Source organism: Tachypleus tridentatus, chromosome 13, assembly GCF_004210375.1.
Source record: "Tachypleus tridentatus isolate NWPU-2018 chromosome 13, ASM421037v1, whole genome shotgun sequence".
NCBI classification, from domain to species: Eukaryota; Metazoa; Arthropoda; class Merostomata; order Xiphosura; family Limulidae; genus Tachypleus; species Tachypleus tridentatus.
In genome coordinates, this window is record NC_134837.1 from 233,577,778 (window position 1) to 233,591,838 (window position 14,061).

At 34.2% G+C, this 14,061-nt stretch overlaps 1 protein-coding gene across 2 annotated transcripts; it reads right to left on the bottom strand.

Annotated features, from left to right (window-relative positions):
- Positions 1–2,479: 2,479 nt before the first annotated feature.
- On the bottom strand, positions 2,480–13,616 carry LOC143238571 (uncharacterized). Of its 2 annotated transcripts, none has more exons than XM_076478922.1 (3): positions 13,523–13,616; positions 10,228–11,386; positions 2,480–7,624 (listed from the first exon to the last, which is right to left on the bottom strand). In XM_076478922.1, the coding sequence occupies exons 2-3, from the start codon at positions 11,355–11,357 to the stop codon at positions 7,525–7,527; spliced, it is 1,230 nt and encodes a 409-aa protein (XP_076335037.1). In that variant the 5' UTR covers positions 11,358–11,386; positions 13,523–13,616; the 3' UTR covers positions 2,480–7,524. The 2 variants fall into 2 exon arrangements, with proteins under 2 accessions (XP_076335037.1, XP_076335036.1); XM_076478921.1 differs by having other exon boundaries at positions 2,555–7,737.
- Between the last annotated feature and the right edge of the window lie 445 nt (positions 13,617–14,061).

Here is a 14,061-nt window from a genome sequence, read left to right on the forward strand (position 1 = left end):
TGGAAAAGATTGTTGTGATATTACATACTCAAATTCAAGGGTAAACTCCATTAGTCTCTCAAAAGTGTCCCCCTCTGATACAGCGGTAAGGCTAAGCATTTATGACGCTAAAATGAGGGGAATCGAATCCCTGAAAAAATACACACACACTCTCAAAAATGGCAAGAGCATTGCAAAAGCTTAATAACATGACCCAATATTTACCATTCATTTTTCAGTGCTGGACAGTTTTGATTTACTGTCATTATTTACTTTGACTTGCCAGTAGCTAGAACTATATTTAGCATGTTAAGCTAGTGGATGCATTTCAATATCTCCACACTTTTGTCTATATGGCAAAAGAAAGACACATGTTACAACATTCACCATTGTAAAGTCCGTAAAGAAGTCTGACATTCTTTTTTTCTTCTTACAGATACCATTGAAGATGAACAAGCATTTTTCAAATGTATTATTTTGTCTTTCAACCTGTACTTATTCCAACACTCATGATACTTCAAAGAAATCTGTACATCAATAATTGTATTTTACATATACACTACATGGTCAAAAGTATTTGGACTCCCCTTCTAATTAGTGGGTTCGGCTATTTCAGTCATAGTCATACCTATTGGTAACAGGTACGTAAAATAAGCATATAGCAGTGCAATCTCCATAGACAAACATTGGCAGTAGAATAGGTCGTACTGAATAGCTCAGTGACTTTCAACGTGGCATTGTCATAGGATGTCACCTTTCCAACAAGTCAGTCCATCAAATTTCTGCCCTGTTAGAGCTGTCCCGGTCAACTGTAAGTGCTGTTATTGTAAAGTGGAAAGTCTAGGAGCAACAACAGCTCAGTCACGAAGCGGTAGACAACACAAGCTCACAAAATGGGACCGCCGAGTGCTGAAGCACTTAGCGAGTAAAAAATCGTCTGTTCACAGTTGCAACACTCACTACCAAAACCCAAACTGCCTCTGGAAGCAACTTTAGCACAAGAACTGTTCGTCTGGAGCTTCATGAAATGGGTTTCTATAATCGAGCAGCTGCACAATGCTTAAGATCACCACGGCTGAAATGGCTGATGTAAAGCATACCGCCATTGTACTCTGGAGCAGTGGGAACGCATTCTCTGGAGTGATAAATCACACTTTACTATCTGGCAACCTGACGGATGAATCTGGGTTTGGCGGATGCTAGGAGGACGCAACCTGCTTGAATGCTTTGTTTGCTTGTTTGTTTTTGAATTTCGCACAAAGCTACTCGAGGGCTATCTGTGCTAGCCGTCCCTAATTTAGCAGTGTAAGACTAGAGGGAAGGCAGCTAGTCATCACCACCCACCGCCAACTCTTGGGCTACACTTTTACCAACGAATAGTGGGATTGATCGTCACATTATAACGCCCCACGGCTGAAAGGGCGAGCATGTTTGGTGCGACGGGGATGCGAAACCACGACCTTCAGATTACGAATCGTACGCCTTAACATGCTTGGCCATGCCGGGCCCATGCTTGAATGCATATTACCTACTGCAAAGTTTTGTGGAGGAGGAATAATGGTCTGGGACTGTTTTTCATGGTGTGGGTTAGGCTATTTAGTTTTAGTGAAGGGAAACTTTAATGATACAGCATACAATGACATTCTTGAGAATTTTGTGATTACCACGTTATGGTAACAGTTTGGGGAAGACCATTTTTTGTTTCAGAATGACAACGCTCCCATGCACAAAGCAAGGCTCATAAAAATATGGTTCGCCGAGGTTAGTATGGAAGAACGTGACTGGCTTGCACAGAGCCCTGACCTCAACCCCACCGAATACTTTTAGGATGAATTTGAATGCCGACTGCGAGCCAGGCCTTCTTGCTAGACATCAATGCATCGACCTTTCTAATGCTTTTGTGGCTCAATAGGAGCGAATCCCCATAGCTATGTTCCGAAATCTAGTGAAAACCTTAACAGAAGAGTGGAGGCTGTTATAGTATCAAAGAGTGGACCAGCTCTATATTAATGCCCATGGTTTTGGAATTAGATGTTCAAAAATCACATATGGACGTGATGGTCGGGTGTAGTGTCGCATGTAGTGTGTCTTTAAATATATAAATATGTGTGTGTATGTGTGGCACAGTCCCTAATTTAGCAGTATAAGACTAGAGGGAAGGCAGCTAGTCATTACCACCCACCGCCAACTCTTGGGCTACTCTTTTATTAACGAATAATGGGATTGACCACCACTTTATAACGTCCCCACGGCTGAAAAGGCGAGCATGTTTGATGCGACGGGGATTCGAACCCGCGATCATTAGATTACGAGTCAAACGCCTTAACCATCTGGCCATACCGGGCCAAAATAACATCTTTTTGTCAAAGTTTTATAATGTATATTTTAAGTATTTTGATATCAAAATACGTCAAAAGTGAATATAATTATCCCAATATATGCTGTTTACATCATTCTGTGTTGCTTGCTATATAAAAACAACGTTCTCATTGTTTTTCTGTGTACAATACTTTAATTTCACATAATTAGCACTTAATCTGTGCATTATCAGTTTAAACATTAATTTCTATAATTATCAATAAAAAAGAATACAACAGCATTATGCTTCTCAAGTTCTTAAACAATCATATATAACTAATACAGAATATGTCATTATTATTCACATATCTCAGTATAATACTTTACATAATGACAGTATAAAAGTATGTTTATTTGCTTACATATGTTTGTATGTCAGATCATGAGAAGAAGAATGAAACAACTACCATTTTATTTCCAAGTATGCATTACTATTAGTCACGTACCAAGGTGTTTCTGATTCCCTTGTTCTTGAGTCTCAACTCCAGGTTTTCCACTTCCTGATTCTCTCCTACTTGTGTCTTTATATGAAATAGCATGAACATGTATTTCATTCTCCATATTTTTATGTGTGTGTCAGTTGAATAGATATTTTTTTGCTGGCGTTTTTGTTGTTAGTACCTCTGGAAAGCTCCTCTGCCTCTCGGTTAGTAGATGGAGTCTACTAGGTTTTCCAATTCTACTGTGACATCCTTTATTACAGATTAATGTTATCTGAATTTAGAACACTATTTTTCCCTTTTCTTTGCAAATTCACAGATAGAGAACTAAACATGACGTTGTTATTTATATTCTGAAGAGAAATGAAAACTTTCCAATCCAACTAAACCAGTTTTCTGCGCCTGGCTTGGTTTTGAAATATAAAATTAAATATTTATACGGCATATTCTTATTATTATAGAAGTTCGAAAATCGAAGACAATAATATCTTGTCATAGATATTCCTGAAAGCGAAATTCCACAGAACTGTTTAGTGAGCACCCCTGTTTTTGTTTCCTCGACTGTCCATGCAAATCTATTAAAGAGTTATCTGCGCTAGCTGGTCCTAATTTTAAACTCACATTCAAGAGGGGAAAGGCCATTACTCAACGGTACTTATTGCCGTCTGTTGGGCTACACTTGTGTAACTTGGTAGGATTTGACCTCAGCTTTATATATGCTTAAGGATCCAAAGTCATATATTTAAAATCAAAAGTGTTTTCAAGATAATGTTTTTCCTATTTCACTAAATGATTATTATATTCGATTATGTTATTAATGAAGAGTATTTCATATTTTAATACTGTAATAAGAATAAATTTTAGGAGGTTTTGTATTTAGTAGTCATTGGTGTGTGATGGTTTATTATTAAAAAGTCATGTAGGTCAAAATTTATGGAGCCATCATTAAAGGTCTGTAGCATATTGATATTATCTAGTAAGAGATCCATTTTCGTAAACAGCTTCAATACAATACATTTCTTAATTCTTCTAAAATAAGTATGAATAATCTTAGAACAAACATCATCAAGTTACGACCGATTTAGTTGTGGATTTTGGTCCATATATTAAGTTTCTCTCTTCGAAAGTAGATATTATCTGACCGACCTCCGATCTTTGTAATGAGCATCTGGGGAAAAGGGAAAATAAACATCAGTCTGACGTACTTATCAGGTCAATAAAACAGTATGTGAAGTTGTTCATCTAGAATGTTAATATAGAATTAAAACATTCGGAGTACATACAATATCTTATTCCATATTCTGTGTTGTAAAATTTGTAGTAGTTGAACATTGTGACATTCAAACTAAGTGAAACAAATTATGTCAGAGTTCTACGTTAAAAAACTTATATTATTTTATTCCATATTTGTCTGCTCTTTTAGTTGTTTCGTTAAAAATGAGCGAGAAATCTGTATTTCATCTTATTTATATAAAAGATTCTTATAGTATGAAAACATCATTAAACTTGTAAATATTACTGTTATTGCTGACCTGAAGTTCGGGAAATATTATTCATAAAAATATCAACGGTTTTCGTTTAGCCTGTTAAGTTTATTTGTACGAAATATTTCGTTCTGTATAATGTTCTGGTTTTATTCTGTAACTTATATTTATATATTTAATAATGTCTAAGTAAAAATAAGGTACATAAACATATTTCAACCACACAATATCTTCTATATCCAGTGCCAAAGAGGTCTTTCGTGAATACTAGGGCTCTTCAGGCCGGCTGAGGTACGTTGGGAATATGTAGAATTAATGCTATTAATTTATTCTGAGTTATGTTTCGAATATATTGGCTTTTTAGTACCAGAAATGCAAATTTAAGCGAGAAAGAAAAGCGATCTTCCTTCACTGTTATATGTCTTAACGTAATTTCTACAATTTTTGTATAAAATTTAAGATATAATATATCTTGGTAAAGATGTAAATGGATAAACGTGGTTATACGTTTCTTTGGATTTAAAGGCCGTTTATTTTTTTTTAAATTAAATTAATTACATTTACTTGCAATGACAACATTGAAATAAGGAATTTTTTTAGCTGACATACAAAATCTGTGTAAGTATGCGATGTAAGCCAATTTCAGAAGTGTTTTTAAGATGCATTTTTTATTTTATTTTATGGAGCGAAGGCATTCAACGTGGTTTTAGGTAATTATCTCTTGTTTAAACATGTAGATTGTTGTTGAACTTAGAAGTATCATTCTGATAGTGCACTAAACAATTTTATAAATTAATTAACATGTAGATAAGTCTTATAAGCAACATAGATAGAAATTAGTTATTGCTGAGGAACATAAATTAGTTTGTTCGTTTGTTGTAAAGCCTGAAGCTACATCGTGAGCTATCTGTATTCTACCCACTGTGGGTATCAAAACTGGATTTCTAGCTTTATAATTCTGGTTAAAATCCACCTAATCAGAAATTATTTGCGAAGTTTCGCGCAAAACTAGTTGAAGATTATTTGGACTGACCACCCTTAAATTTCAAGTGATAAATTGAAAGGAGAGCAGATTGTCAACTCCACCTTCTACTAGCTCGGGGGACACACTTGTCAGACCAAATACAGGGATTTGTTCGACACTTTGATAACGCACTAAATTCCCCAACATGCAGAGCACTACTTTATTTTTCTATCTGAGTGTTAGCCGTAATGATACGTGAATCATAGAAGTTCAGATCTGCGGTCTGGTATGTTAACCACTGTCATGGTTCCACTCGACTTCATGTGAGCAGTGATAAATTCACATACAAAGTCATATAAAGTGTAACATTGTTTGCTAATAGAAGATCCTGCAAGTTTTTAATAATTAACACAGATAGGTTTTTACGAAAAGTCATAACTTTTTAAGTTAATAATTTTAATCAGTATACCTTGTTTATATTTCCAGCATCTAAAACGTTGTAGGTTTTATCGAGTATTTACATCGTGAAAGGATAATAAAAACACCATGTTTATCCAGAACATTATATATATGTATAATATATATATATATTCTATTTGTAGATTTTAAGTACAGAGGACCTGCTATGTACTGGCTTGTCTGTTTTTCTTTAGCATAACTAATTTCACAAACTGTGCAGGTAATTTCGAAGATAAATATCTTCTTTTGTGTTACGGTACTAATCTAGTTGACAAAATACTTTTGTTTCCTGCAAGGATTGATTAACTTGTCAAATGCTAACATCAATAAATCATAGAGGGCTCCAGAGTATTGTATTATCTTGATTGGATTCCCCCGATGGAACAGCGGTAAACCGACGGAATTCCAACCCTAAAACCCGGTGGTAGATTTCCTAAGGTAAATACTGCAGAAACCTCAATCTGGCTTTGATTTCAAACAAACATCATCTTAAGTGGCAATTTTAAATGACGAGTAATCACACTAAAACGACTGTTATGCAGGGACGTTAATTGGTTTTATTATTTTACGTTTTATTAGCTTTTCTTAACCTTGAAAATACGTTTTCTATATACATATTTTGTTTTAATGTATATGATTGTTTGTTTTTGAAGTTACGTACAAATCAACATAGTGAGCTATCTGCTCTCTGCCAACCACAGGGATCGAAATCTGGTTTATATCATTGTAAGTCAGTATTTATTCTGTTGTTCCACTGGGTGGAGGCTGATGTATACATTATGTTTTATGTTTTTTTTTTTTTCAGTTTCTAATTTGCGTATTTAATGTTTACTTCAGACTGGTGTAATGTCCCGTGGTGGGACTGCGATAACTCTTCGGATTTACAGCACTAAAATCTGAGGTTCGATTCCCTTGTGCCCGATATGCAAGGTGCTTGAGTCCCTCGACTCGTAATCCGAGGGTCGCCGGTTCGAATCCCCGTCACACCAAACATATTTGCCCTTTCAGCCGTGGGGGCATTATAATGTTACAATCAATTCCACTATCCGTAGGTAAAAGAGCAGCCCAAAAGTTGGTGGTGGGTGGTGATGACTAGCTGCCTTCCCTCTAGTCTTACACTGTTAAATTAGGGACGGCTAACGCAGATAGCCCTCGAGTAGCTTTGCGCGAAATTCAAAACAAACCAATCGATTCCTTGGATGGACCCAGCAGAAAGCTCGATGTGATTTTGCTATAAAAATCACAAAATTTACGGTTTTATTTGTAGTTAAGCACAAAGCTAACCTAAGGGTTTCATCATCCACTGATATACTCGTACATGTTTTTTTTTATTGTTTAGGAGATAAACTCAACATCTTTATACCTGAATAAGTCTTACGTGATATGTTTACCATTTAAATGTTAAATGTGTAAGATATTTTTTTTATAAACGGAATAAGCTCCTTATGAAACAGAACGGTGCTGTTTAATTTTTCGATCACTGGAACTTGAATTAGACGTAGTGAATACATTTCAGCTCAGATCAAATTTGAAAATGCTAAATGTTTCGAACTTTGTGGTTACCGAGTAAAATACACTTTTTTTGTTATACACACACACATATAAATAGTTAACTTTTCTTAACGAAATACTCAAGTATGCTCATAGCATTTGTTTCCTATTTTACTAAGTATTATCATTTTCAATTTTCTGAATGAATAGAAATTGGTCTCATCTTTTAATATAGTAAAATAAAAACAAGTTCTGGTGTGAGAAAAACACGAACATTTTTGTCAGGAATGTATGTCATCATCTTCAGGTCTCTGCCATATTGATGCTATCTAGATGTGTATCCAAGTGTTTATACCGCCTTTGCCATTTTCCTAAACAGCTCTGAATCCATCGACTTTGATACAATCCATATCGCAATGTACCCAAAATAAGAAGTACGAATACGAGAGCTAAAAATACAAAAGTTACAATGGATTTAGTGCTGAAGTTTGATCCACATGCAAAGTCTTTCTCTTCTAAAGAAGATATTATTTGACCAGATACCGATCTTGGTAAAGAGCACCTGGTTAAAAGGAAAAAAAAATCACATGGACTTATTTATCATGACAATGAAACCATATTTGCAGTTGTTTAGCTAGAATATTGACATAGAGTTAAAACATTCAAGATAAAGAGTCCATAAAATTATTCTGTATTCTGAGTAGTAAAATTTGTAATGAACATTATTAACCTTGTACGCGTTACTCTAATTGTTTAGACTTAGCTCGTGAAATATGATTCATAGAATTTTCAACGATATTTATTTAACCAGTTAAGTTTAGTTACATGAAATACTTTGTTTTGTATGATGTTTGCATTTTCATTTACTCAGTACAAGTTACTTATATAAGTATGTTATTAATACATATAATCAATGCTTCTAACATATTCTTTTGAATTCTTTTGTGGGCAGCTGTATAAACTGCAAGATGTTAAGTGTGAAGTCACAGGTGATTTGCAGTTTTTGTAAATTTCAGATACGTGAATTAATGGTGCTGTCAAAACATGAGAAGATCAAGTTAATCCTGCTGTTAATCTATGCTTGTTCTGAATTACAAGAATAGCACGTGAGAAATATAATTTAAAATTCATTGAAGCGCCCCTGGTTTCGGTATTTTCTGACCCCCCATATATGCTTAGCCCCTCAACGCCAAACTTGTGAAGTTATACAAGAAAGAAACATAAATTTCCCATAACAGATTAATCCAATACTTGCTAGTTTTTTAAAGTCAGTTTTTGAATTGTCATTTACCAGAGCGAACACGGTAGCATGTAGAATCTCCTCACAGAACATGCTCGTTCTTTCAATTGTGAGGGCGTTATGTGTTATGATGTTACAGTTCATTCCACTGTACGTTGGTAAAAAAAGTAGCTTAAGAGATATCGGTGCATGGTGTGGACTAGTTGGCTTCCCTATATTCTATAACTGATAATTTGGGATATGTATCTCAGAAAGCTCTTCTGTAGCTTTGCAAGAAATACAAACAAACCAAGACATAAAAGGAAACACTAGTGTTGTAACGCAATTACTTTTTCTTTAGATTTGAAGATCGTATTTTCTTTCTTAAATGAACTAAGTTTTCTGTTGTTGGCATCATTGAAATAAATGATTTTCTAGGTGGCATATGGTGGCCCGGCATGGCCAAGCGTATTAAGGCGTGCGACTCGTAATCTGAGGGTCGCGGTTTCGCATCCCCATCGCATCAAACATGCTCACCCTTTCAGCCGTGGGGGCGTTATAATGTGACGGTCAATCCCACTATTTGTTGGTAAAAGAGTAGCCTGAGAGTTGTCGGTGGGTGGTGATGACTAGCTGCCTTCCCTCTAGTCTTACACTGCTAAATTAGGGACGGCTAGCAAAGATAGCCCTCGAGTAGCTTTATGCGAAATTCAAACAAACCAAGACATAAAAGGAAACATTAGTGTTGTAACACAATTACTTTTTTTTTTAGATTTGAAGATCGTATTTTTTTTTCTTGAATGAACTAAGTTTCCTGTTGTTAGCATCAATGAAATAAAGTATTTTCTAGCTGACATACAAATATCTGTATCAACTTTAAACTAATTATCAGGTAGAACATATGTTTAAATAAGTAGCACATTAAACTGTGTTTGAACTACATCTGTAATTCTAACATGATAAAGAAAAACCTCTACAGATTGATAAGAGAATTAGAAGTGTAACCTTGGATGTGTTTCAACAGGAGAAAGTACCTGTACAATTTAAGCGACGAGGAAACCAGAAAACGTACTCTAATTCTAACTATTTTTGGTAAAACACAACAACAAAAGAAGTGATATATTAAAATTCTAAACTCATGTATTATTATGCTATTCATTGCAATACAAAGCCACTCGAAAGTTAATCTTGGACTACTCTTACTAGACCGAATAATGAGAGTTGACCGTTACTCTCGTGAAAATGTATTTTATAGACAAGATATGACAGAAATATATGTGATTTTTATAATAAAAATAGAATGTTAATTAGTGACTGAAATGTAAGGGCAGTCCGCATTTAATAAAATAACATGAGTTAATTTACAGTCTGTTGATAGTTTTAAAATATGGATATAATACAACATTATGGAATCATGGGAAATAAAATTAATATACGAATTAAATTTTTATCCATAACGATGAGTAATAGCCTTAGTTGTCATAAACAGAAAATAATTTTACATTATTAGTGTTAACTGTGTTGTAGTAATGAAATGATTTTATAGCAGTTTTATATTTCTTGAAAAAAAAACATATTTCATGTGGTGAAAGAAATCATTCTGCAAAAGTCTTCTTTTCTTTCGAACTGTGTAATTTTGTCAATACATTTCAACAGGTGTTACGTATTATTTACTGGATATTATATTTGATTAATGAAAAGTCGTAAGCAAACACACCCAACTTCTAAACAAACACAATAAAGCACTAAAAAACAAAGAACTGTTAAGAGTAATTGGACCAATAGACCGGTCATGCTTTAAATCTGAATGCTTCTTAAATATCTGAGTCTTACCTCATTCTCTCTTTTACTGAGCGTTGTAATTTCTCAGTAGCTATCCAGCTAAGATGACAATCACAAGTCCAAGGGTTTCCAGCCAGATCTAGATGTTTTAGCTCACCCCATCTTAATAAATGTTCTGATAACGTAGTCAAGCCGTTATGATGTAAATAAAGGTTTTCAACTCTGATAGCTTCTTTCGTATCTTTCATCCGAAAAGCGTTCACATGAATACTGCGAAGGGACGGGTTGAAACTGCAATGTAGTTCTTTTAATTGACATATTCCATAGAAAGCAAACTGATGGATCATAATGAATTCGTTCATGTGCTCAAGGAATAGTTTCTCGAGAGTCGAAAGTTCAGAAAAAGCGAAGGGATTAATTTCACGAATAGGGTTTGCTGAGATGTCTAAATATTTCAACTGAGGAACATACTTCAGGGCTGTAACCGGAACTTCCGTCAGATTGTTTCCAGAAAGAATGATATTCAACAACTCCGTGTTGTTTAAGAACAACTTAGAGGGGATATCCTTCAGTTTTGTCTTCTTTAGGTAAAGAAACTGGAGTGAAGGAAGATACTGAAAGCTATATGCAGAGACTGATATTAGCGGGTTAAAATCCAGTCTTAATTCTCTCAAATTTACAAGAGGCTGAAATATTAATGAAGAAAATGACTGAATTTTATTTCTCCGGAGATCCAGGTATTGGAGCTGATTTAGATTTAAAAAAATACCTTCTTGCAAATTCCATACCCTATTACTAGCTATCAATAAAGTCTTCAGGTGAGAGAATTTAGAGAAAGCATAATTAGCTATGAAATCAATGTTATTATGAGATAAGTCAATCAATTCTAGTCCCTGACCACGAATGAATGATTCCGAAAAAACTTTCTCTATATGATTGTTTCGAAAGTTAGCTTTGTAAACTGTTGGTGGAAACAGAATATCTAAAGGCAACATTTTCATATCCTTGTTACTGCATTTAACTACTGTGTCATTTGGGTATCTCGGACAAATACATTCAATGTCTTCACAGAGAACTTCGTAACCTGGTTTCTCAAAGGGTTCTCCGAGTGTCTGCCCATGAGATGGAAAAATAGCCAAACAAAAGGTTATTATAAATATTATAAAGCCGTTCCTCATCATTATGGGTCAGATATCGTAAAAGCAGAGACCTAAAAAATAAGAAATAAATCTGTGGAATATCGAATAAATATTTAATGTATTTTGATGCTCGCATATGAAATACTAATATAACGAAAAATTAAAGAGATAGTCGGGGAGCAGTACTTTAGTATCAGAAGTACTTGAAAAACATAATTATATAATTCAGTAGTGTACAAAAAAACCTATGCTACAGAAGTTATTTATTTGAAAATGAAACTTATCCATGGTAAATATCCTGTTCTGAAGAAATTAACCTAACAGTATACACGTTTACTGATTTTGAACATCTGATAATTTAGAGATCTCATACTGCAGCTGTGAGAAATCTTCCCTCCTTCAGTAACTTTATTTTTAGATGTTTGACCAGAATATATTAATCATAGTCCCATTGATATGAAATAGTTATTAAAATACTGATATATATAATTAAGGCGTAGAACAATATAGAAAATACAAAAAAAAAAAAATAAATTTGGCAAACATATTTATTAGATTTTCCTATTTTGTATAATAACGTTTATTTGATATAAAATATCTTTTGACGAGTACTAATTAATTCAAAGATTATTTTTAAACTATAGCCCAGTGTGACGGCTGCACATGCATAAAATTTGTTTGTGCCTGGTGTGGGATACAGTTATTCAACCAATGTTTTTGGACCGGCATGGCAAGGTGTGTTAAGGCGTTCGACTCGTAATCTGTGGGTTGCGGGTTCGAATCTTCGTCGCACTAAACATGCTTGCCTTTTCGGCCGTAGGGGCGTTATAATGTGACGGTCAATTTCATTATTCGTTGATTAAAGAGTAGCCCAACAGTTGGCGGTGGGTGGTGATGACTAGCTGCCTTTCCTCTAGTCTTATACTGCTAAATTAGGGACGGCTAGCGCAGATAGCTCTCGTGTAGCTCTGCGTGAAATTTGAAAAACAAACAAAACAAACCAATGTAGTTTTATGTTTGTAGACCTATAAAGTTATCCAAAATATCCAGTTCTCTAAACAAATAACACTTAATTTGTCAAAGCGTGGAAACTACTAAAAATAGGAGATTATTAAGCCTCCAATCAAAACTGAAGATTTCTCATTTTCTACCTTACTGCTTGTTTAAATACGTTGTTTGAAAGGCTAAACTGCTTATATCAAATCACTTAGATTAGAACACTTAATTGTTTTGAAGTAATTGTTGTTTTATTGCATTTACGTCGGAGATGATTATTGGTGTATATGATATTATATATTGAAAGATGTAATTTATCTGGAATATCTGTTTTAGGAGATGTATAGTAGAGCATGTCATTAGGGAAGTTAAGGAAAGTAGGCAAAGTAGTCCTAAATATCACATAATTTTTTAGCATAATCTTTGTATAAATTACCAAATTTTAAAGTATTACATAGAGGGTGGAATATTTTTTTTTACTGCAAAGATATTGGATCTATTGCAACCATAATGTTAACATTTTTATCCGATATCTGAAAGTATGATATGTACACTTCATTATAGCTTCATTAATTTTAATCAGCAGTTGAGATAACTTAGCTTTATTCACGTATACAGGGCTGACATTCCCTGATGTTAAGAAGTTTGCTTCGCAATTTGCATGTTGCGTGTTCGAATCCCAAGCAGAACATAGTTGCTGTTTTAGAGTTATAATGTAACAGTGAATCACATTTTTTGTTGGTAAAAGACTAGACCAAGAGTTGGCGGTGGGTGGCGTTGATTAATTCCTTTCCTTCTAATCAATCGCTTCTAATTTAGAGACAAGTAGTCTTCGAGTAGCTTTGCGAGAAATAAAACGAATAAATGAACAAAGTGTTTACTCTTCAGTTAGTTTATCGATTCTATCTTTAAAAAAAAATATTTCCTTAGTTTTAAAGTTACGTTCAGTTTCGAGTCAACAAAATTTTAGAGCTGTTTTCTGCAATTTAATATTCACAGGTAACTACAGAAGAATGAAAAGTACAGTCTAGAACATAACGTCTTAATAATTGTTTCAATGCGAGACAATAAACCTGATTAAAGTATAATAATTATTTCATGGAGCTACTTTATATAGGCTATAAACAAACTGTTGTTACGTTAAGCTAATCAGTTGTGTTTGTTTAATAACGACAACCAATAACTACCTCGAAAAGGAAGAATGTACTTACTAGAGGTACTAAACCTGGTTTCTAACACACATGTGATTCTTATGGTCGTGTGAAGTATCAGTTGCTTCGTTAGATCCACAAGCACTGTTTGGACTTTGATCGACAATTATATAGGATAGCCAACCTTTTTCTTCCTTTATAGATAAACCTTAGTATATAATCGTGCAGAATCCAATGGTTACTCGTTATCTTTCTGTGTTACGAGTTAATTACGAAAATATTGTTATTCACAGTGTTTGTTAAGGATAATTTAAGTATCTTTCAGTCTTTTCTGTTGGGTTTTGACTAGAATAATAGGTAGTGCGTGCAAAACAATGTTTATAGAAATACCAGGAATAATAGAGGTTATCAAGACTGTAATTTCGACAAACTCTGTTATTTCTGATATTTCTATAAACATTGTTTTACCGAAATTCAAAGATTTGGTACATATAACTATTCATCAGATTTTCCAAATTAACAACAACCGTCACAAACGCAAAATACTGTCTTTACAAATTATATACAGCTGGACTATTTCATTGTTGTAAATTACAGAA

What these genes read in the sequence shown, in the direction of transcription:
- LOC143238571 (XM_076478921.1), bottom strand. Translation starts at nt 11,357, where the DNA reads ATGATGAGGAACGGCTTTATAATATTTATAATAACCTTTTGTTTGGCT. An exon ending in TCAGTAAAAGAGAGAATGAG is followed by an intron (nt 7,738 to 10,227) that starts GTAAGACTCAGA and finishes CCTTTTAACCAG; the next exon opens with GTGCTCTTTACCAAGATCGG.